At 40.5% G+C, this 25,039-nt stretch overlaps 1 protein-coding gene across 3 annotated transcripts in view; it reads right to left on the bottom strand.

Moving 5' to 3' along the window:
* Positions 1–25,039, bottom strand: part of sytl5 (synaptotagmin-like 5) — a 34,716-nt gene that overhangs the window by 6,344 nt on the left and 3,333 nt on the right. Inside the window, exons 2-11 of one of the 3 annotated variants that reach the window (XM_031869496.1) lie at positions 9,999–10,353; positions 9,694–9,909; positions 8,435–8,547; positions 8,216–8,327; positions 6,088–6,231; positions 5,592–5,685; positions 5,346–5,475; positions 3,051–3,151; positions 2,334–2,429; positions 290–355 (exon numbers count right to left, since the gene is read on the bottom strand). In XM_031869496.1, the coding sequence (XP_031725356.1) occupies positions 290–355; positions 2,334–2,429; positions 3,051–3,151; positions 5,346–5,475; positions 5,592–5,685; positions 6,088–6,231; positions 8,216–8,327; positions 8,435–8,547; positions 9,694–9,909; positions 9,999–10,117 (1,191 nt within the window). In that variant the 5' untranslated portion in view covers positions 10,118–10,353. Of the gene's footprint in view, positions 1–289; positions 356–2,333; positions 2,430–3,050; positions 3,152–5,345; positions 5,476–5,585; positions 5,686–6,087; positions 6,232–8,215; positions 8,328–8,434; positions 8,548–9,693; positions 9,910–9,998; positions 10,354–25,039 lie in introns of all 3 variants that reach the window. The other 2 variants (XM_031869495.1, XM_031869497.1) reach the window with 2 other exon arrangements.

The raw sequence follows: 25,039 nt of genomic DNA on the forward strand, positions 1-25,039 counted from the left end.
TATAATCCACTGATAATAATATTGCTGTCTGGAGAGCATCAGAATTGAGCCACACTGTGTTCCCTCACTTATATCCTGCTTGGAGCCAGTGTGATTAATGACCAACAGTTGAATGTCGGGAGCGCAGAATTAATGGAAAGAGATGTAGCTACCATCACATTTAACAAACTCAGTATACATTAATGAATGCTAGAGATTTGTGATCTGATGCTTTTCTGCTGCATTTAACTGTTTTATCATAGAGTAGTGAATATAAATGCATGCACAGACATGGAAAGGGAAGACTTACAGTCTCAGCATCTGAGTCGGGGATATTGAGGTACCCCCACCTTCTCTCTGAGCCAGGAGTGGAAGACTAGCAGCAGATTAATGTATGAGACAGAGAGGAAGGAGGGAAGGAAGGAAGGAAGGAAGGAAGGAAGGAAGAAAATGTGGAGAAGGAGATAGGTCTGTGATCTTTGATGTACCAGTCATAGATGCAGGCCCCAAGCACATACCCCCACCCCCCTGAGGAGGAGATACAGAAACCCAGTCTACAGGAGCACAGCCAGAAACACATGGTTACCATGGTGATGATCAGATAAAACCAGAGATTACAACTCATCTGGAACCACTGGACACACACACACACACACACACACACACACACACACACACACACACAGGGCAACAGTCAGAATGAGGAAGATGTGTAGTTCCTTTGTGATGTTTATGTCTATATTACCTTTTAATTAATTCTAGTCACAGTGTTGTAGCCCAAGTGATGAGAGAGACTGTTTGTCAACTGTTTGATGAATTGTCATTACATTTTGTACAGACATTAATGGTCCCCAGAGGATGAATCCTATTTACTTTTTATCCAGCTCGACCTGCAGGTTGATGTATGTGGTTTTAAGTGAAATGTCTCGACAACTATTGGATGGATTAAATTTGTCCACTACTTGTTTTGTGACCAAAGACCTACAAAACTAATAACATTCCCATTAGTCTCAGCTGTTATACTGACAGATGTTTCTATTATTTACTATTATTATTTTGTCCATCCCATTTATATAAATGAGAGTAGTCTAAATAATAGAAATACCTGTATAATGCAATACAACTCAACAGCACCACAAACTGCATCCTCCATAATAACCATACAGATGAATCAACACCTCTCTTCAACAGTTATAACAAAAACTGAACATTATAACCTTTGCAAAGGTAGGATTAATTACAGACAGTTGGAGCTAGTGGTACTTAATAAACTGGCTAATATGGTGTACGTGTATTGCTCATTCTGATTCATCAGTAAAACTGAATAAATAGAATAACAATAAAGGTTTCTCTAAAGCTGGAAAAACACAATCTAACCGGTGATAGAAAGTGCAATATTAAATAAATCGCACAAATACTCCGTTGTTATATCATTATCTATCCAAAGCCCTCCATGAGGTGAATCATGTAACAGCAGGCTGAGTATATTACAGCTCGATTCAACTATCTGCATAATGTCCCTCATCACCTCCTTCCTCTTCCATTCATACTGAAAACAGAAGCTCAGTGACGGCTCTTAGTCATTTATGAGATGAAATGATAAATGACAGACAGGCAGGACGTCTGTCTCGCCTGTTTTCCTGTGGAGTTCTCAAATTGAACTCACACTCACACACACACACACACACACACACACACACACACACACACACACACACAGACTGAACAATGAGAATGGCATGAGTCAGGAAGTAAACCAATTATTTAGGCTATTTGAATAACTGGATTTTCTGCCACACTTGGTACTTTATAAACCAAGTGACCAAGTCAACTGTGCTCAAGGCCCAATTGTAAATATGGGAAATCAAGATTTGAGATATGTGATAATATGCAACAGCATTGACACACAGAGACACATATCTAAAAACTTGGGCACGTAAAACTATCAGCATAGCTAGATACCACTAGGGGGTAGATGAGGTAATATCCAGGTTAATCTACCTAATAATATACCAAAAAAACAACTACATACACAACATCAAAGTACCTTGAAACGTGTGTATTCTCACTCACGCAACAGTAATCCTTCACATTATGGTACTACAAGTTAATTTATGTAAATGCAGCAGGCTTTCTAAGTGTGCAACGCCAGAGGAAATTGTTTGTAAAAACAGGCTGCCCCAAAGGCTCACACCATGTTTACACAGTCAACAACAGTACGCAGACGCCTGACTCACACATCAGGTGCTGGTGAGTGTATGAGCACATGTTTGTACTGTATGTGAACACACATCACTTCCCAGAATCTGCTTTTGATATTGTTATGTTTGCACTAGGTTTTTTGCGGGTGTTACCGTTGACAGTGCGTTGCTGAAGCGTCGGTTGGCAGTCTTACTGTGAGCTGACATCAGGGCATCAATGTCTTCCTCCGCATCCTCATCAGAAAACCCCTGCGGATGACAGCATTCAGATTTAATCAAAGAGGAAATGCCATCTGGGAAGCTGGCCAAAGCGTCTTTGTACAAAGTACAGTTTTCCACACAGCAGCTCTGTGTGGGAGGATGCAGCCAGCGTCCATAAATTCAACCAGACAAGTCAGGACAGAGTGTGGTAATTTGCTTACTTGTTTTTCACGCGCAAAAATCAAAATGTCATTTGGTTTCCATTAAACTTGTGAGAATGAATGGATGAGTAAAAAATGAAATGTGTGTGTGAGTGCCTGCACTATGAATGCAAATTACCATTCAGTAAAAACGAGACAAAGCAGCCCTATACTGACCATCAGATCCTCCACCTGTTTTCAGCCTACAGCCGTTTAGATGCTTGTCATGCTCTTTGAAGTGAGCTCTGGGGAGAAATTAACATTCAGCCCCACATCTGACGCCTCCTGTTGAGTTCATCAGCTCAGATCCTGAGCTTAATATGGACACACAGTATAGTAGATCTATGTATTAAAAGGTTACGGAAAAATCTATGTGTTTGTGGTCCTGCGGTGAATTTGTAACAGAAACCAAATCTGTGTGCAGAGTTAGAGCTGAAGGAGGAAGAAGGAAAGGGCTGAAGCGGCTTACTGCTTCGTTGAGCCCGGGGACTGAACGGCTCCTGAGACTGAAGGTGTCGTCGCTGGGTTCAGAACCAGGAGCTGACAGGTCCATCTCCGAGCGACTGTGATCTGGAGCAGGAAGGGAGGAAAGAGAGGCGGGGGAGTCAGAAAGACCAAAAAAAATAGTTTGAAGGGAGTGAGGGGCCGGAAGGCAAATACAGACACAATACAAGCAGACAGTAAAAGAGAGGGTAGAAACTAATGATTCTCTCCAGGTGGTGTGAACTTTACTTTCCATATAACAGTGACAATATAACTATTTGTACCTCATATAATAGCTCAGTGATTTACATTGAGAGAAAACTGAGAGCAGTTAGAAAAAAAGCTGATAATGTAAAAGATGCCTTTCACTTCTAGTCGGTAGCTGTCAATAACTAGATTTTATCAGTAAGTTAGCTAACTAACGCCGCTCATGTTAGCTACATGAGTAAGTCAAAAACGTTTGACTCTGACTTTTTAATGTTTTCAGCTGACTTCTAAAATACACATTTGATGACTGGATTCATGATATCATGCTGAAAGAGAGGGTCTAAAGCAAATACCAGCAGGTTCACCAGTTGTTTATCCATGTACAGATGTTAGAAGAGTACACAACTGTGTGTTGTAGGCCTTGGCAATATTTTTCTCATCACACCCAATTTTAATCGATTTTCATTCTTAAAAAAAAGCTTGGCCTACAAAAGAAAAGGAATTATTAGCTTTAACCAAACTAAACTTTAAAAAGAAAAAAACCAAAGAAAAAACTAAATTAAACATATGTTATTCTACATGCCCACACACACACACACACACACACACACACACACACACACACACACACACACACACACACACACACACACACACACACACACTAAAGAACCGGTCTGATGTGGCACTATAGAGAAGTATTTCTTGGCCAGATTACAGTGAATGTGCATTGGATGTGTTTCTAATATGGTTTCTATTCACAAAACTCTCCAATGGTGGTTGCAACTCCGACACACTGTCCTCGTCTTAAATGTGATTTATGCTTGCTGCTACAGCAACTACAGCAAACGTGCTGACAGAGCTAACAGTGTTTACCTGAGGGGGAACAAGAGGGTGTGTGCTACGCTTACGTACCGACGCTGCCGGCCGGGACAGCGTTATCAGATAAAACAGCCGTATGTGAGCAGTGCAGAGCAGCCGCAATGAAGACTGATCAGTAAAACTCACTCACAAGCACCAACATGCACTAAAAGGCTGGCCAGCTATGTGAACAAAGAACAGAGGATGACCACAGACAGAGGAAGGCCGACATTACTGCACTATATCTTTGCTCTAAATGTTGTATATTGCACCTTCAAGGGATTCTTAGCTAGCCAGACATGCTAACAATTGCAGTTTATGTCAGTTTAATCTTTTTCTAACACTTTGCTTTGCTTCAAAATCTCTTTGTGTACAGATTAAACATATAATATGTCACTGTAGAGCTGGAAGGCATACCGTATATTTGAAGTTTGGAGATAGCATAGCAGTCCTTATGATGAGCAAATATTCGCCACGTGGCTAATGCTCCACACTTAACACAAAGACAGGAGATTGATATAGATCTTTTCATCTAACTCAGAGAAAGAGATAAAGTGAGTAGGTGCATTTCCCAAAGTAAGTGATCTCAAATACATATGTGTAAAAAAAAGAGGGAAGATTAGTAAGATTTTGAAATTGATTAGCAGTGTAAATAAGATGGCAAACTGGAAATACAAGGACACAACAAAATGGCTAGCTATACTGTTTAATACTGAGTATATGATCTGACACATCTGTGGGCGTAAGTGGCGATCCTCCTCTTTTCCAGCTAATGGCACTAATTGAGCCATTTGAAAAAAAACCCTGACACACTTCTTAGCAGCTGTTATTAGTGGAGATAGAGGATCTGAAACTGAGACAAAGTGGAGAACATTAAACTTAACAAAAGTGGAGAGTTCAACTCATAAAGAAGAGCAGCAGACAGTGACGGGGGTGTAAGTTAATAATGTTATTTGTGCACACGTTACATCTGCTCCTCACAGACGGAGACATTTCGTCCTTTATGGGGTCAAAGTTTGCGAGCAGCTGAGTATTTTTGCACAGCTCTGGCTCGACTGTACAACATCACCTTTGATATGATACGGCTGCCTCTAACACATCCTGAGACTATGATTCAAATATTGAAATGGTTGTGAGCTGTGAAGTTGTGAGACAACAGCAGGAGTCATGTCGCTCCAATGTGAAGCAAAAAAAAATAAAATGACTGTGATACCTGATGAAACCGAGGCCCTGGACACAGAAATTGTCGGGGTGCCCGAATTTGTCCTGTGATGGCCAGTAGCTTTTTTCTCAGGCGCACTGTCACTGGACTGTACACTGGTAACGCTCTCCGCTCCATCAGGCTGCGTGCAGAAACAAATCCAACACACCCAAGCTGTTAAAATAACAATTTCAACCTCACAATTTCCCCAGTGTGTTGCAGTATGTGTGTTTGTGCGTATCAGTTGCTGACCCTGACCCGCCGGTTGTCGCTGAGAGAGTCCGGAGTTCGGGAACGCAGGTTGTTGGGTACAGTGGGCATCCCTGAGGACTCCAAGGCCTCGGCATCGCCCCTGAAAAGCGCAAAGAAAGCAGTCATCCCATGATATTCCCTTCATCTTTCATCATGAAATAACATCAATTTAAGTCTTACGTAGTTGTGTAACACTTTTGGGAAACAACCTGCCTGAGGCTCTTTGGCTTCATAAATAACATTTACTGAAACATCAATAGATTCGTTAAAGTCACTGACATCTCACTTGACTTTTCTTTGTGGCTTATTTCTCTTTTGAAATATTTTGCCTTCATGCCTGCATGTGTAAGAAGGATTCTTTGAGCTTTCCATCTCGTTTTAATTAATTCCTCATTAAATCTCTGTCGGACTGTATTTTGATGATAAAAATATTATTTGAAATATTTGTATGTAAGTGGTATATAGCACACAGTTCAGTCTGTTCATAGGTAAGGATGGACACCTGTTGGAACGTGGACTCGGTGCCGAGCGAACACTTCTTACGCTGTGAGCGTCTCCAGCCGAAACAGATTTGACAGAGACGCCGTCGACTCCATTCTCCGGCTTCAAGGCCGGTCGGCTGCCTTTCTTATCCATCTTCATCCTTCTACACACACACCCACACACACACACACACACAGACACACACACACACACACACACACACACACACACACACACACACACAGGAAGCCTGTTATCTACTGTTTACTGGAGATATTCAGTCATGTCCATAATTGCAGAGTTATTACTCTGTGTCTCTCTGCTTTATCAAGATTATCTAAGTCACAACTCTACAGTTTGCATCCTGCAGAGGAAATCTAGTAAAGGATGCCGCTACATTATTTTGATTAATTATTTCCACAAAGAAGGTGGCTTCCTGACCTGTTTGTTGAAATATTTTGTTAGTTAGCAGAATTAAAAATGAATGTTAATGTTTGTCAAGCTGCAATAAGCGAGGGGACATGGCCAACATTATACCTGGTAAACATCCACATGTCGACATTGTCATTGTTAGTGTCACACCCATAGAGTGCAGGCTGACTCAATGTGGTGACATATTAAAAAAATAATTTATCTTGTGAAGTATAAATAAAAACAAGAAACACCATTGGCTGAGCTTTCAGTGGCAAATTTACTAGTAACGTCAACGGCCAACTGCTTAGTTTAGTAAATATAATAGTAAAATCACAATATCTCAAAAATAATAACAGCATGTCTAGCACAACAACAAGCCATTAAGTCACTATTTCATATACATCAGATTCCCAATGTTGTTTTCACTACCGTGCCGTCATTTACTCTACTAATTTAACACTACACCATTAATAACATTTAAAAGGTGCTTAGGTTGACATATATACCTACCGATGGCTGGACTTCAGTGGCAAATTTACTAGTAACGTTAGATGTGATGGCCACAGCCAATAGTTTATACAGCCGCGTATGATCTTGTGCCTTTATCCTCAAATAGAAATGTTTGAAAAGGAGTGCTTGCATATTAAATAACACATATACAGTAAGTCTGTTGGCAATTATTCTTTGTGCCACACCAGCATACCAACAAAACCATCTTGTTCAAAGCAACGCTGTGCCGATGTACAGATTATTGAACTAGTTCTCTAATTGTCTTTTATCACGGTACTTAAGTGATTGTCAAAATTCTGGCATATGAATCCCATTATTGTCTATTTACTGTTGGTGAATGTTGATGCAGAACTCTGTGCAATGAGAATAAAGTTGAATCTGAATCTGATATAAAAGAAGTCCACTTTTTTCGCTCTGAGTGCATTCTCGCAACTTTTAATATCATTATTCCTGCAATGATGTTTAATATTTTCTTTAATGACGGGTTATTCAATTCATAGTCAGAAAGTTTTCAGTAATCATTGCATTACATTATAGTCATTTAGCAGATGCTTTTATCCAAAGCGACTTACAATAAGTGTATTCAACATAGGTATTTAAGAGAACTACTAGTCACCAGAAGTCGTAAGTGCATCTCCTTTTTTAAACAAGCATCTCAGGGCATAAACCAGAGCATAAGTACAGTGCAGAAACAAACCAATACAATAAGTGCAACAAACTAATACGAATACTATAAGTGCTAAGTGGAAGGCTCAGGGTAGTACTTCTTGAAGAGAAGTACTCCCGACACTCATGAAATAATCACAGCTTCTTGTTATTTTTTAAGTTATTTTTAAAAGTTTTTTGACTGAATCACTGTGATGCCTACAGGTACCATTAGAGTGCAGCCAAGATGTGGAGCGGTGCTAGCTGCCACAATCTAATTACTGCTGTCTTGCTTTGCCAAATATATTTTGAAATGCATTCAAAGTCTCTGTAAAATCATATGAGTATCTCCTTGATCTTTTCTGATGCCTTTTGTACTGAGGCGAGTTCTCAACACACGGCAGATTTCTTTCAAATGCCGGTTGAGATGATTTTATCCTGTGCACTCTGTTTACTACATATCTTGCATATCTCATGTATTTATGTTGTGTTATTCCCTCAGCAAATCCTGTAATATTCGGAACATGTATGTGTTTGCATGAACTTAAACTGAGCTGTTTTGTTCTTCCTCTGCTTACCCTTTCCTCCTGGCACCGATGTTAAGTATTGCACTTCTGTTGGATTTCGGGGTGTCGGGTCCCTCAGACTCAGAAGGGTTTGACAGGTTTTCTGTTGACTTTTTGTCTGTGACTGGTAATCAAAAACATTGCATTAATGCAATCAGCGTTCAGTATATCCTACACTACTCCACATAATCAATATGGTTTGAGTAACAGGACATTAGTGGTGAAACTCACTGGTCGGGCTACTCATGATTGTCTGTTTGATCACGTCGCCGCTCGGCACTCCCTGCTCAAAGCGCTTGGACCGCTCCTCCAGGAACCACTCTCCTGTTACCACCTTCAGCTCCCTGCAAACACACAAACATTACTGGGAGCCTCAACATACAAAAGTCCACCCAAACTAAGATATCGTCAATCAGTGAGTTATCAGTGTTTCTGCAGTGTTCAATAAGCAAAATATAAGACTTTTAAAGACTTTTTTGACATCATATAGTACCTGTTTCACAGTCATACTGGCCAAAGTTTGAAAAATATTAACGAACCAGTAGGGATGATAAGATGAAGAATAGTTTACCAAGTGCATGAAGGTTATTGACAACACATTGTTGTCAGTACTTCCTCACTGTATATAACAATAATTCATAATAATATCATTAATTAAACATTAGACACGAACTGGAACTGAATAAACAACAGAAAATGGATAGATGGATAGTGTGTGAAACAACTGGGGATTTTCTTTCCCAAAAACATTTTATAACTAACATTACTGACTACTGCAGGCTGCAAAATACATTGAGATCAAATTAAGTTTCCCTCTGGCCTTTTGTTTTACGACTGTTCAGGACCTGCAGATACCCTGGATGGAGATTGATTCATGTGACCACTTTCTCTCCTTCTGCTGGAGTCTCCCTAATTCAGTCCATTTCTTCATTTCTTTCTGTGGGTTACCGTGTAGTTGGACAGAACATTGCTACTAGCACACAAGCAAAAGAGTTGTACTTCTCACACAAAAACATTTCGTGGTCACAGTGTGATTATTCAGACCGGCGGCAGTGGAGGACTTGGTATCAATGTTACAGTATTTCTGGGATTGTTTTTTTTTTTTATTGTGTGAATGTTGAGTGTGCAGAGCGATTTTCAACAACAGACACACAACCATATTTACCAATAATTATTCAGTTAGTTCTGAACAGTTCATTGTAGCAGAGCTGTAAATATATCTCACATTACTTCTTTGTCTAGAATGTATAAACCGCCAAAGTGGGTGCCATAAAAAAAAAATCTTGCTCAAGAGGGTTTTTAGGGGGGTTGGTCATTATTATTTTAAGCCCTGTAGGAGATGACAGCACTGAAACACTGAATCACCCGAAGCCCTCACTGACAAATGGAGACAGATGTGGTGTCATTAACCATCTGATCCGAACCATCTGGAGTCAATTGCTCTTCTAAACAATAGACTGTTTTTGATCCCTGCAGGGCATCGCACTTACGAGATCTTGGCACAAACGTTACATCTCCACTGCCGTCTTTTGGGAGATGTAACGCGGCAGTCGTCGCAGACGCGCAGCTGGCACTCCTTGCAGAGATCTCCACGGCCGAAGATGAGGCCCAAAGTCTTCAGGCAACGAGCGCACTGTCGCTCCTCCACCTCCTGGGGCCGACGGGACCCTTTCCGTTTGATCTCCAGCAGCTCATTCTTCAGCTTCCTGCAGGCAAGTTGGAAGAAAATATCAAGGGACATTAAGAAAACTCCATAGTATGAACGTTAAAACTTGCAATACTGAAGTCCTCTCACCGTATCCTCTTATCCTCTCGCTTCCTCAATTTCTCATCTTTCTGCAGCACCTTCAGGATCATGTCTCTTTCATGTTCCAGGAGATAGGAGAGGTTGAGATCCTCCCCGACCTGCTCCATTTGTCCCTCAGTGTACACTTGGCCGATGAAATCACCAAAGCAAAGATGTTGCAGGAAAGACGTCTGAATGAGCTACATTATGCTTCAAAAAGCTCCTCGTTCTGTAATTTTCTGCTCACGATTGGGTTGTTGTTCTGTTAGCGCTAGCATAGTCCAAACTTTGTCCCTCCAGCGTTTCCTCCTGTGACCTTCTGTTTCTTAGGGAAGCTGACAAGAGCTGACCACTCTCAGGAAGCCTAAATGAGGTCAAACAGACACAATAGAAAGTTAGTAAAACATGACTTACATTAATAACTCATTAATAAAAAAATATAAATATAAGGGTTAACAATAAAAGTCCTGGTTTAAGTGCTTATTTTTTGTAATGTTTATTAAAGCATTTATTAAAATAAGACAATGATTTACAAGATGACAAGAGGAAGCACAAGTAATTGGTAGACATTCGACAGCAGCTTAACAAGCTCCCAATTAGGCTCCAAGCCTGACATTCAGACCACAACACCCACATTTCTCAGCTTCTATTAGCAAAGCTCCATCTTTCCTGAAATTCATGACAAGACAAGGTCTAATTATCTGCACACCTGAATGTCAATGCACTCAGCTAAATAACATTAATTCGGCAGATACTTTTGTACAAAGAGGGATGGAAATGTCAGTCTGCAGGCCCCCCACTTTTGATCCGGACTGAAATATCTCAACAACTTGGATGGATCTAGGGCTGCCCGTCTTAGTCAATAAGTCGACTAATCGATCTCTTTGGTCTTAGACAACTAAGATTTCTTTAGTCGATTAGTCAGTGTTAATGCCGAGTGACTTGTTTCTAAGAAACCTATCAGCACATCTCTTGTTAAAAACAAGATTTAAAGTTGTGCTTTTTGTTGAGAATCTGACATCTGTCTATTAAATCAACTAGTCTATATGTCGACAAAATCGTATACATTTTAGTCAAATAAGAATTTCTTTGGTCGTTCTTTGGTTTGAATGCTACACATGAACACACTCGATTCGCAATCTAGCTGCTATGCCTGATCAGTTGAACTACCACTAATAACCTGATTTGCACAAAAATTGCCATCCATGCTTTCAATAACACCGACCATGAAGATCAGAAACTAATATATATGGGAGGACAGGGACAGAATTCTGCCAGTGCTTGTGTAAATTAAGTTGGGAAATAAAAATTGAATGGAGTGGAGGGATCTGCATAAGCCCACACCAGCCTCCTTCAGTTCTTATTCATTACTGTCTCTTTCATCCTCGCCCTTTCTTCTCTTGCCTCTTCCCTTCACTTAACATGAATTAGCACTAATGAACCGGCAGACATCATCTCAGCTTCATTTGCAACCAAAGGCACACCATGACATCAGCGATTATAGCGTTTCAAGCTGAACTGCCGCTGCATTGTAGCCGATGAAGAGATCTTTCTTCACCTTGGGCATGAGATGGAGATTGAAAGATACCTTTGCATTTAAAATACTCAACCGCTGAATATAAATAACCCTTACGATTCACTGACTGTGACTTCTCTTGGAAGACGAGGCAACTTTAGCACATTTCAGCAACAAGGCAATTCAAAGGGTTTTTTCGGGAACCACAAAGGGCCTTCCTTAGGGTGTAACCTTACTTTTGGTCTTATCTGTGTTGGGCATCACCCGAGGTTGCACCAGAAACCACCTTCTCTGTGGTGCTGTGGGGTTTACAAACACACCATAGTCTTATTATCTCAAATCTAATGGTCAACCACTCACGTCAACAGTGGACAAGACTAAGAGTTTACAGCTATACTAAAGTTTTCCCAATTTTTCCAAATTTGGAAGTTTTCCAAAATGGAATCTTATGTTAAATAAATCCTGTTAGTCAAACTAATGGTGGCTTGTGGCGTAAGCTGAGTACCATCATTCTTTTATACTAATGTATGGGTTTAGAAATCTGAATTGAATTAATAGTTACATAAATTGATATTAATTAATTCATATGCAAACACATGCATAGACTGCCAGTTGTCCTCAGACAAACACTCACTGTCTGTGTGGGACAGAGCTGCAGTCCAAGTGTCCAACTGATCCACTTCTGCCAGGTTTATAGGTGCACTAGGACTGTTGCATTGAACTACATTAGTTTTGGCTAGGTTTTTAAAAAACGGTCAAGTAGTAGTGTATGTAAAGCAAGGAAGTCAAAAATGCAGACTATAACCACACGGACAATTCTGGTAGCCAAACAACTCTGCCACATGATACTCCTGGCATACTGGACTGACTTCAACAATCAATAAAGCAAAACTAATATTCATCTTTCATATTACAGTTGTGCCGTGAGAGCACAACAGTATCTCGGCGTTTGAATTGTGTGCTGCAGTAGGCGTGTGTCCTGACGCAGCCCTCCCTGAGTACACACTGCACACATTCCCGCTGCCGCTCTCGCTGCCCTGAGCAAACAACACGAGTCATGAGACAGTTAAACTTTGGCTGAGCAGCGGAAACGCACTCGCTTCTCATCTATGCACTAATAACAAAGCTCCAAGCAAAGCTCGGCCTTGACCTTCTCAACACAGTGCTGGGAACGTTTTCATCTTTTCCACAATTCCCATTGTTCAAACATGGAATGGATCGTTTTGTCACCGAGTCTGTGCTCCACCAGATGGGGCACATCTGGCCACAAAGCCACATTGTAATCTAACTTGGTCTTTTGTAACTATGTGGCATTTTACCACCTGTCAGTGTGGTGTGTTTCTGCAGGTGGCCGGGCTTACAGACAGCAGAACCAATCTGCCAATTAAAGACCACAGGTGTGCTGGGAGCAGCTGGACTCCAGTTGGCAGAGACGCAAAGTAGACTTGGATGAGAAATGACCCTGGGATAAACACGTTATCAATAAAATGCATTCATTACTGAACAGTCAATGGGCGGACGGAGGAACATATGAGTGTTTCAGTCATGAACCAGGCCACACCTGGACTGTGTGTAGCTCAATACTGGACTGTTCTGCTTGAAGGAAAACCTTCAAATGTAAATTGTTTAATGAGGAAAACGGTGTAAGATGTTCGGACCCCCACACTTTTCTAGTTACCTCTGTGATCATTTTGAATGCCATTATATTGCTATAGTGCTGCACTTTGGCATCTCACCATAAGATAAAAAAGTTGTCCCCTCCAGCCATCAGTGCTCCTGTGATTCAAACAACAAACATCTGTCCTCTCCAGGTGCTTTACATTGTGTAGTGCATTGACTTTGTAATATAATACAAACACAGATGGGGCTGGTCAGACCTCTTGAAGCTGACGTTATGCTGCCAACTGGAACTCTGGTTTAACTGGAAGTATTTGTGAATGTGATTTTGGCCCTTGAGCATTACACTGCACACAACACACGTCTGAGTATACGTCCACATCCGAACTAACTCACAAAGTGAAGAAGCAATTGAGAGAAGCATGTCCATTCCTTTAACTGTGCGGGTTTTCTCCAGTTTCTTCCAAAGACATGCAGGTTCAGTTGCAACTCAAAATGATCGTGAATGTGAATAGTTGTCTGTGTCTATGTGCCAGCCCTGTGATTGGTACACCGCCCCCACATTTTAAATTGAAAATTAATCAGCTATGACTCCAGCTTTAGTCTTGTTATTTCAGCGAGGGGCAGCACAGATCTTTTTTGCCTTAAAGATAATGAATAAATCATACAGTAGCTCTTTAACCTTGTGTCAGCAGAATCTTCATCTCCTTGGGGGGGGGGGATGCTTTTCCAGATAATTTACGTTTTCTAGCATCTTCACTACCACTCAATGTTGACAGAGGTGGCGAAAGTGTGAAGAGCAGCATGTCCAGATCATCAATAAGTTATACAAATTATACAAGTTCCATGTAACAGACAGCTGCACAAGTCTGTTAACCTTTACTCTGTCTAGATGTTGTTTTTTTCCGAGGTAGGTAGGAGCTACACACCATGGCTCTCCTTCGTTTTAATGTATAACCCTGACATCTCCCTGTGGTATGTACGTTGTCCTCCTGAATCATTAATGTCAGACAGCAGTAGACGGATGATGAGTGGCAGAGAGCGTCTCTGGTGACCAATAAACAGCAGGTCACTTCAGCTCAACCAGAAACCTCTTTCTGCTGGCCAATAAATGCTTTCATATGGTCCACACACTCACTCACACAGAGAATAGCAGACATGTATAAGTGTCGAAAATATTAATTATTCATCAGAAAAGGTCCATAACAACAAATCTTACAGCTGCTTACACCGGTGCCATGACACACACCAGAGAATATCACATATTCTATTATACTTTATCTCTGCTTTGGTCATTTCTGCTATATCAAGTAGGGGCTGTTTTCTTTTACTTAAATTGCCATCCAACATCCATGCATATGCTGCATTCATGCCATGTGGGAGATACCGTAATTACCAGTTTAATGTGACTTGTATCACATCAACATTCAAGTCGTGATTACAACTGAAACAAAAGCTCAAATATGTCCAATTTGGTGCTAAATTATATGGAATTATATGGAAGTGCTGGATGACAAAAGTATGTAATTCAAGGTAATGAAACAATTAATCTGGTGGTATAATATATATTTCAACTAGTGCTGGGCAACGATTAAAATATTTAATCGTGATTAATCGCATGGAATTTTTGCGATTAATCGCGATTAATCACATTGTTATGGCAAAGTTCAATAATGAATTCAATAGTAGTGTATTGCGGACTTTTATTTTAAAAGTACTGCTATATGAACAAAAGGGCAATAACATTTGGTTCACGAGATGCAGGTAGCATGTTTTATACTTAATGTGAATATAATTCATACTTTGTTGGCATCTTATTCTGAAAACCGGATGTTCGTCTGAAGAAACCGGATGTTGTCTCACGTTAATCTTTCCGCTAACTTTCAAAGTCCTTCGCTCGCTCCCGATCTGTGCCGTTTAAATGCGTTTACTGTGAATTTCAGCATATAGGTGCACTAACATGTAAGTGTCTGCTGAGTTGACCACGGAGGTCAATTTTTTTTTTCCATCTTAAAAAAGGCTCAAGGACACACACACACACACACACACACACACACACACACACACACACACACACACACACACACACACACACAACTTGCTGCCTTTTATCCCACTGTTCTTGTCATCCTCTTGTTGTTATGTCTATGTATTGTCTCTTGTCTTTCAATTAAAAAAAAAAAAAAAAAAAAAAAATTATAATAAATTAAACAAATGCGTTAACGCGCGATAAAATAATTGTCGGCGTTAATTGATGAATGCGTTAACGCGAAATTAATGCGTTAACTTGTCCAGCACTAATTTCAACCATCATTGAATTGACCCTGCTTATGAGTATTGTCTATGTAGCCAAAGCACTACGTATATTAACAGATTTTGGAGATAATAGATGTAGCTGATGATCAAAGAACAGCAACTCTCAGCGGACATACAATTCAATTGGTTTTCTAAGTAGAAGGACGAGATGAGGCACAAAGCCTTTCAGACAGATTTCTGCTCATAAAACCCAGAGAGTCAGGCCAATCAGATTTACCTGTAGTGAGTCGAAATCAGTGTCTCTACAGACTGAGAGTGCTCTTCATAAAGCAGTAAGCAAGCTGCTTCAGAGTGCAGTGCAGGTTGTGACAAAGATCCATATGGATGATGGTGCACCTCAAAATGGTTTCCAGCTTGCACAGCTTATCTCAATTTAAAAGAAATTAAGCAAATAAGATTCATCCAGCCATCTCCGCCGTGTAACTTCCTGCATGTAATCTGCTTCCTGAGATCGGATGTGGGAACTGTGTTCACAGCGAGGTGTGAAATCAATAGGCGGCTACCGCTCTCACGGAGAGCTCGAGATGAGATCTGGCGTGCTGGAGGAGACTGGCGAGGTTTCTGGGCAGAGACATTGGGATGGAGGAGGCGGCACGTTCAATTTTATATGACGGGTTTTACAGAGTGGAAAGTATCCCTGCTTATGAGTACTTTTCACTGAAGTGGTGACCCCTCCGTCTCTCTTTCTCTGTCGCTTGCTTCGTTGCTCTCAGACACACACACACACACACACACACACACACACACACACACACACACAATACCTCAGGGAAGATAACATATCCACACCACTGCAGTGCTCTAATAACCCTTTCTCTCAGCCTGGAGACCTGTCAGACACTCTGTCTATGTCACTGCTAATCAAGCAAGGAGCTGCCTGCAAATACTCCTCTTCATCCTGCGGACTCTCTGCCTGTCAATAACTCTGCTGAAACACAGAGACCATCGTGGTTGGTGAATCAGAATACAATTTGAAACCTTAATTACTTGGCAGGCTCAAAGGTAATGAAGCGACTTAAGACAGCGAAATAAATAACTCACCTCCGTCAAGCCTGCCACTTTGCATAATGGTGACTTGCCTTCTGTCCTCACCAGATTTGGCCTTTTGTTTCTGATTATAAGTCTACAGGGACGGTGAAGATGTCAAACTGCAGCTGAGGGAAAGATCCAGCAGAACAACAACCAATCCTTTGCCCTTATCTCTAAACTGGCTGTCTACAAATTTTACAGCACAGGAGAGAGGGTCGACTCTGTAAAGGCTGGGGTACGCTTGAAACAAACTATTTTACATGTCTGAAGGCAAAATTGATTGTAGTTGCTATGAAGAGCCTCGCTCGAAGCCATGGGGATGAAAAGACGGCTGTCACAGAGAGGGACGAGACAAAATAATCTCTCAAATGGGGAAAACAGCGCACACCTTCTGCCTTCTGACAGTCTCTCCTAAAAAAGGCATTCATGGTGTTTCACTCGTTTGTAGACAGGAAAAGTCATTGTTGGAATGTCTGTTTCAGAAAGATAAAAATATTGTCAGATGCAAAGTGTCTGTATGCTTCAACTGTAGTCCTTGTCTGACGGTCAAAGATCTTTCCAAAGTTGGAATTGGGGGAGCTGGATTCGACAATCTAACATTCACGCCAACTTCCCGCAGTAATGGGAGTGTGGAGAAAGTACGCAGAGTTTCAACTTCCCTCTCTTTTTTAATTGTTCACTTACATCAGATTTCGTGTGTACAGCCGAGTGCTGTTATAAAGTTTGAACAATGATCTCGTCTCCACCCTCTCTGAGCTCTGGTGTGGCCGTTCGGAACAACAAAAAACACTTCCGATGTCCATTGTACAAACTACTTTGTTTCAAGCATACTGATAACTGCAGATCCCCACCCAATTTTCAGTACTCCACTTGAGTACGGTTTTGAGGTATTACTTGTGTATATTTTCATTTCAGGCCACTTCATACTTATAGTCCTCTTAATTTCAGGAATAATTGAACTTTTTACTCCATGTCAAATATCTGACAGCTTTAGCTACTAGGATTAAGGAGCTACTGTAAGGATTTTACATTAAAAAACATGTAATGAGCCAATGAATTATGATGAATTTTCAATCAAACCACGCACCAGTATACCAAATTATTAAAACTAGTTGCACCTGGACCACCTTTAGTATAATAGTAAGCCTATACAATAATATAACACTCCAAGTGGCCATCAATTATTACTTTTGACATTTTGCATACTTTTACTTAAAGGACCAGTGTGTAGGATTAAAGAAGGTGATATACATCATTCATGTGCGCATAGCGTTGCCTTGCGTATCCTGCATCTGCTTGGAGTGTTGGTTGTGTGCGTAGTCAGAAATGAAGGCTCTCTCAAGAGCCAGTGTTTGGTTTGTCTGTTCTGGGCTATACTGTAGAAACATGGAGGACCAGCTCCATGTGAAGATCCGAAGGGCACATTCCAAGCTAACGAAAACACAACAATTATTAGTTATAAAACATAATAACAAATATTATATTCCATTTCTGCCCATAGATCCCCCTAAATCCTACACATTGGTTTAAGATACATTTGAAAAGCAAGACTTTCCATTATATTTCCTCCTCAAGGCCTTTCAGAGTTGTTTATATTTAGTTGTTTTCACTTTGTGTTTGACCACCACCGTTGTTTGAAGCAATTCCTTCTCAACCTACGACTAACATTTAAAATGATGCCGTTGCAGCCATGGAGCACACATGTCAGAGCCACTGTAACATTACAACTCTCACGAGAGCCGTCAATAGTAATGACTTATCAAGGCTGCAGGCCTCCACAGTTCCCTGCAGGGCTCAATGGAGCAGAAAATAGGAAAAAAACAAACTAACAGAGTTAGTGCTTCTAAAAACCTCATCTGGAGCTTCCTGTTAGCTCTCCTCTCTTATTCTCCCAGCAGTCCTCCTTCCAATTTCTGATTCTTTCACCTTCACTGAACTCTCCTGCATCAGTCGAATCTGAATGCTGCTTCATTGTCCTCGCACTGATGGGCTGTTTGTGTCATTTCACCCACTAATTAAGGAGGAAAGGGCAGCCACAGACCACAGACCAGCAGAGAGAAGGCACAGAGCCAGAGACGGAAAATAGATCATTTGGTTTCGGTCATGTTGTGTTGCTGTGTGACCGGAGAAATCAAAGACTACCAGGAAGACAATATCAGATCTGGACTTCAGCATGAAAGTTAAATCAGGTGTTCGGTGATGACTTCAGCACACCTTAAAACAAACACAAAGAAGAAACTTTTCTTCCCCTCAGAGATAAAAACACATCAGTAGTTCTGTGGTCTCTGTTGCATGAAGCTAATATTTCTGGACAATTGCTTTATTAAAAAATAGTTACGTTAAAATTGCATCACCAAAGATGAAAAGGACCATTTCCTGAGCTGTGAAGTCTAAAGCCAACACAGTTTCCAGATTTTTAATATTTCATATAATACAGAGATTACCCAGACTAACAAGCACCACTCACACAAATAATAACCGATGTGGTTTATATTCTGCATGATTCTAAAATTAGTCCACGACTAATTTGGGGGTAAAATTGGGTTTAATCTGTGCAGCGACTGCCTGGCGTGAGAATCTAGCGCCATGTTTGCGACTCTGATTTAGTCACAGTGTTTTGAGCTAAACGCTAACATCATCATGCTGATGATGCTGATTGGTATCATATTTACCATGTTCACCATCATACTTTAGCATGCTAATATTTTCTGATTAGCACTTCAGCACAGCTGAAGCTGGTGAGAATGTTGTTAGTTTTGCAGGTATTTAGTCATGAACTTAAATATTGGACAGGTTCCAATTTCATTTCATGGCATGATTACCAGCTGCACATAGCCGGCAACTGGCCCGGGGGAGCGTGTGTGCTCGGGATTCTTTGTTCCCCAGCTCAATATCCCTGCTATATGACACAACAAGACCTTTCAAAGGGTTTTATGTTCTCAGCAATGTTTTGTCCAGAGGTTAATTGTTCAACGTATGTTTCCCTGAGTCAATATGTTTAAATCCCCCACCTACAGATTACAGCCTACTGATGTTATACTCCTTGAAACCAACACGATCTCCACGGTGGGTGAACGGATTTAAACCATTCAAACTGCATTTGCATTGCACTGCATTCATTTATTTAGAGTATGATGCGAAGACAGCCCCTTGCCAATATCTTACAATGTCAGTCTATAGGAAACTGAAAATATAGGAGCCTGGGAACATAGGAATGACCTCTTGACCTGGGGACCTAGATGACCTGTACACCTGTTATTTGTGATAATTGGATTAACTGAAAATATCCACATAATTCCAATGAAATTCTGAAGGCGTATCTAACGATTTCTAACAATTTCTGTGTGACAGGTTATGGAGGCACCATACACAAGCTTCTCGAAATAATCAAGTCTTAGCATCACTGCAGTGTAAAACAGGCCAATTTCTTCTGCCAGAAACAGCAGTGAAATGGTCCAGATTTCAAGACACAGTCTGCCTTCTACGCCACAGATCTGGCACTGTTTAGGCTTATGATGGAAACTGTGAGACAGTTCAAGTGAAGACAGTCTGGCTGTTGGATAAACATGCACATATTCAGTGCAGAGTATCTGAAATCTCAAAAAAAAAAGGAAGTCAGGAAACATGTCTTGAAAGACCTCTATCAGATATAATCACTAGATAAAACTAAGATATCAAGAAGGACTGTGTGATCTTTTATGAAATGCCTCTTTCAGGAAAACTTAACACAGCAAAACCCTTTTTGTTTGTCAGCATGTTAAAGATTCCCATGAATGAGCACTTAAAGAACAAGAGATGAGAGGTTTCTAGATCGAGGCTGGATCTCATTAACCCAGTTACAGTCGTGGCCTCTGCTGCTTCTTCACAGAGAAAAAGAGAGAGAGACGTTCGGGTTATAAACTGCTCCCTCTCCTTTCACCAACATGGCTGAATATTTCATAGCACTCATTCCTGTTTAACTGCTGCTTGCCTGTCACATTTGACTGTACTTTTTTCTTTTTGATGTCCCTAGAGAGGGGAATCCTCTGAAAGTGCTTGTGTGTGTGTGTGTGTGTGTGTGTGTGCGTGTGTGTGCAGAGCAGTGTTACCATTAATCAGAGTGTAACACCTAAACTGCATGTGTAATTTAAAGCTGCAGTGGACACTAATGGATTATGATTGTCTTTTAAGCTCAGCCCTGTGTCTCTTCAGTTTTATTACACTGTATGTGGGTAAATTAGCGTAGATGGAACACAGAGGAGACAGATGGACAATGAAATTCAGTGTTCGGAGGACTGATAAGTGTCTGGGCTGGCTGAGCCTCTAGGATGGATCGATGAATAAAGATCCTGCAGCAAAGACAAGCTGTTGTTTCAGGCTGATGGACTCTAGGTTAAGAGCAATATTGGATTTTTAAAAGGATGTATCAACAGTATCAAGCCAAAGAAGCATGTAGAAAGATCCACTTGTCAACCTTTTCTCACACTGATCAGAAGCCAGAAGAATTAATTTGCTGAGGAGCATGTTGGTGAGGGAATTTTAGGTGCTCATGACATCCATTCAAACACTTGTGAACTTGTGAAACCTCTGAACTATAAAACAAGTTCAGTTCAGTGTTCAAAGATGCTTGGACTTTGCAATTAGCTGCTTCCTTGGTACCACTTTCTGATAAGGCACCATTTCTTAGGGTGTTATAAAGATGTAGTTATGGCTTTATTAATTAAAGATTGTAGGGGGATTAGTTTGAGCAATTAATAATAACAATTTTAAGGTTTGCAAAGTTGTAAAATAAATTCCTTTGGCTGGTGTTAAACAATGGTTGGTAATCTTTTTTATAAATATTTATCATGTCGGCAAGTTATAAATGATAGTAAGTCATTAATTAAAAGAATATTTTTGAGAATATGCTTATTCACTTATTTAGAATATCACTCCCGCATACAGCATTTTATACTGCAGATATATCGTGCATGTGTTTATGACCTCCACCAAAGAGGATATGTTGTCAGTTCGGTCTGTTTGGCAGCAGGATTACAGAACGTTTTCGGGTGTAGCATGGGCCAACAAACCAATTACATTTTGGAGCAGATCCGAATCCGATCAGATACACAAATTATTTTTTTCTTTTGCGAGATACGGCACAGTCGAGTGCCCTTCTAGTTGTAAATGTATGCTTTATATTTTGATCACTTTTTGAGGTGCTTGTGTTTTCTACTACTTTTGACCGCCTAGGAACCACAACACCAAGGCAAATGTAAATGAAAACCTACTTGGCCAGCCTGTTTCTGACTATATGGCCACCACCTCCTGTCGGTTAGCTTAGCTTAGTATTAAGAATAAAAAAACGGGGAAGCAGTTAGCTTGGCTCTTTCCAAAGGTACCCACCTACCAGCACCTCTAAAGATCAAATTAACATGTTAGTGTTTTATCGGAACAAAATCTGTAGTGTAAAAATGACAATTCGCCTTTTTACAGATGGTTTGTGCCAGTTTCTTGACTGGGATCAGTAACTTCCTGTGGTCTCAGCTGGTTGCCTGCTCCAATCCAAATCTCATCTAACTCTTTTCACGAAAGCAAAATGTCAAACTATTCCTTCAAGCTTCTCACTTTTTAATAAAAGAATAGCAAAAAAAAAGAGTAAGATAACCAGAATTATAAATGTCAACATGCCATTAGAGACTCTCCTCGCAAGAAAAATGACAGTATCATTTGTTTCAGCAAACCCCCAAAATCACATATTGGCACTCTAGGATTTATGACTTGGAAGGGAAGGAGTAAGACCGGTAACGTTGTTGTAGGGGATGGATGGATGAGTCAAATATTGTTTTCTGTTTCCTACCGACAGTCAACACTAATTGTGAGTTTGATCGTTCCTCTGTGATCGTTGACAACAAAGGTCTTAAGAAAAATTAGTAATTTCTAACTTTCCGAAAACCTAACCAAACCTAACCACAGTGCTGTCACACCATAAAACAGATAAAAAATGTTCAACAGTGATTTGAATCAGTTTTGAACAAATGCGTTTTTTCTCGTTTAGTTTTGAGGATTTGTTATTTGGTCCAGATGTTCTGCAGGAAGTGTGAAGTGTTCTTACGATCAGGTTCACAATACAACCGAGTATGTTAGCACAACGTTAGCTAGTGTTAGCACTTCAATGCCTAGGGCTACTGAAGGTACACTGCATGTTTACATGCTGAGCTCAGATGAATGAACTCGTCTTCTGGTCTTACAGTATGTACAGACACTGCGGGTGTTTCTCAATGTGAAGGACAAACTGTGTCTCAGTGGTAAGAACCAACAGACATTTCAATGTGGACTTTGCCCTTTTCAACAAATAAAGGCACGGTGGACATTCTGCCGAAACTAATGACTAATGCTCAAGATTATGTGATTAAAATGTGCATGGCACTGAGGACTACATTTTAATCCTATGAGTCTCCACCTGTAATGACATCATAAAGTATGTTACCCGCTACCTAATGTTTTTAAGATCGCTCGGTGTGAGCTGATGGAGAACAAAACGTCATCTAATGCCTTAAACATGTAATTCAGGTTCACAGGCTCCATTCCTTCTCTAAGCCCCGCCCTCTGATGCTACACCCTCAAGCTGTCAGAGCTAATGTTACCACTGTCACTAACTGACACTAAGATTAGCGTTGTCATTGTTCACATGCTAATGTTAACATTTAACTCAAAGGGCCGCTGTGTCGAAGTTACTCACAGAGCTGCTACCATGGTTGTAGACTCTTGTTTGTTATTTCTTATTCACTGTTTTCAAATTTCTTCTTCAGACATTACGTTATCATCATTACATATTTTATCAGTGCAAACACATTTGAATAATCAAATTGTTTTAAAAAAACTAATATAAATGCTAGGTACAAGCTTTCTACTGCATATCACAGTTTCAACTGTACATCACCGTTGGTCACTAAAAAGAAGCTCAGATAATTTACCAATGTCAAGAAAGACCTTTCAAGCTCAAATCCAAATGATTGCAAGGCATTTCAACTGCATGTTAAATCTTTTCAATAAGAATTTTAATAACATACCTTTAAACGTCATCATTGTTTTATTTTTAAATCCACTATAATAATTTCACAGTCAAAGTTTGTTGTTTTTAACGTTTATATTTACATCACTGAGGCTGTGACTCTGTCATGTCCTTACAGCTTAATCTGTTCTTATTAAATAAACACCTTGATGTGCACGAATTAATGTCAGTGTTTGATGTAGGTTCTGCCATGTTGACTTTTCCACAAAGCACACCCAGTCAACATGCTGGTGCTGGGAAATAATAAAATAATGATGTAATTTAAAAAAAGGTTCGTTTGGAGCATGTGGGCATCCACACATTTGCCTCATTGTCAGGTTCAAGTGTCCCATCATCCTATGACAGAGCGCCCACTGTGTATGGCATGTGTCCATACACATTCGCAGTTTAAGAAGGGTGAAACAGAGGCATCGCTCCCTGACCGGCAATCTATTACCCAACTGAGTCATTCCTCTCAGCACTGCTTACAAATTACATTTCTGCTTTTTTAAGTGTTTTTTGCTACCTCCCACATCTGCAGTGTTGGTGTGTGGAGACGGGCTTCCACTGATTGCCTCGCTGCGGCCGTGATTGAACGGGGATGAGCTGCATCTCTGAGGCCGCGTGGGGCTATATGCTGCATACCAAACGGGGTATGCACTAGAGAGTCACAGATAAAGAGAAGCATCAGTGAGTGGGAGGGAGGGAAACCCCGCACAACACGGCACTACAGAGATCAGAGTTATTGAATGCAGCAGCACAGACGAGCTTTGTTGCAGCAGCTCAGGTCATCAACGGAGTTAATCTTGTTATAATCATGCAGATTATAGTGGGTTTAATAGGCTAATATTCCACGTTTTAAAGGCAGCCATCATATGTGCATCTCCATTACACGTGCCAAGTTCATTATTTGGGAGAATAGGGAGTGGACAGTATTTATGTGAGGGGCTGATGAGTTGCCAATAGTACTGCCATATAAAGACAGAAAGCAGTAACTACAAAAGCTGTCATGTTAACGTAAGGGAATTTAAAGCTTTCAGGCTGGTCGGAACATTTATATTAAGGCCTCCATGCAAATGTTGCAATGTTGTCTTTTTAGGCAACATAATACAAAAAAAATCCAGGATCTGCCAATAAAATCTGTTCTTTTAGCTTTGTTGTTCACTTTAAAATGGCCATTATGTGGTATTTCAGAAAAGGAATATGAAATTCAAAACTGTTTTCATTTGTGTATTATCAACTGAAACCGAGAATCGTTGTGTTTTCGTTAGCTTAGAATGAGCCCTTCATATCAGGGGGCGCATGCCACAGAGTACAACACCTTGTTATTGTTGTTATGGTAAAGATGGCCTCTGAACCGTGTTACCACAGTTTAGCACTCTGCAGCTCATGTTACTGCAGCCTTGGAAAGGGAGGACATGATTGGAGGGATATTCAGTTGGTTGCAAACCAACACCCACTCCTCTATATGCCACCAATTCCTACACACTGTCCCTTTAAGAAGTTGTTTTTCCATATATATATATATACATCTAGATAAATAAAAAAATAGCAGATCGG

This window comes from Anarrhichthys ocellatus, unplaced genomic scaffold (genome assembly GCF_004355925.1).
Source record: "Anarrhichthys ocellatus isolate YVR2014 unplaced genomic scaffold, GSC_Weel_1.0 scaffold47, whole genome shotgun sequence".
Lineage (NCBI taxonomy): Eukaryota > Metazoa > Chordata > Actinopteri > Perciformes > Anarhichadidae > Anarrhichthys > Anarrhichthys ocellatus.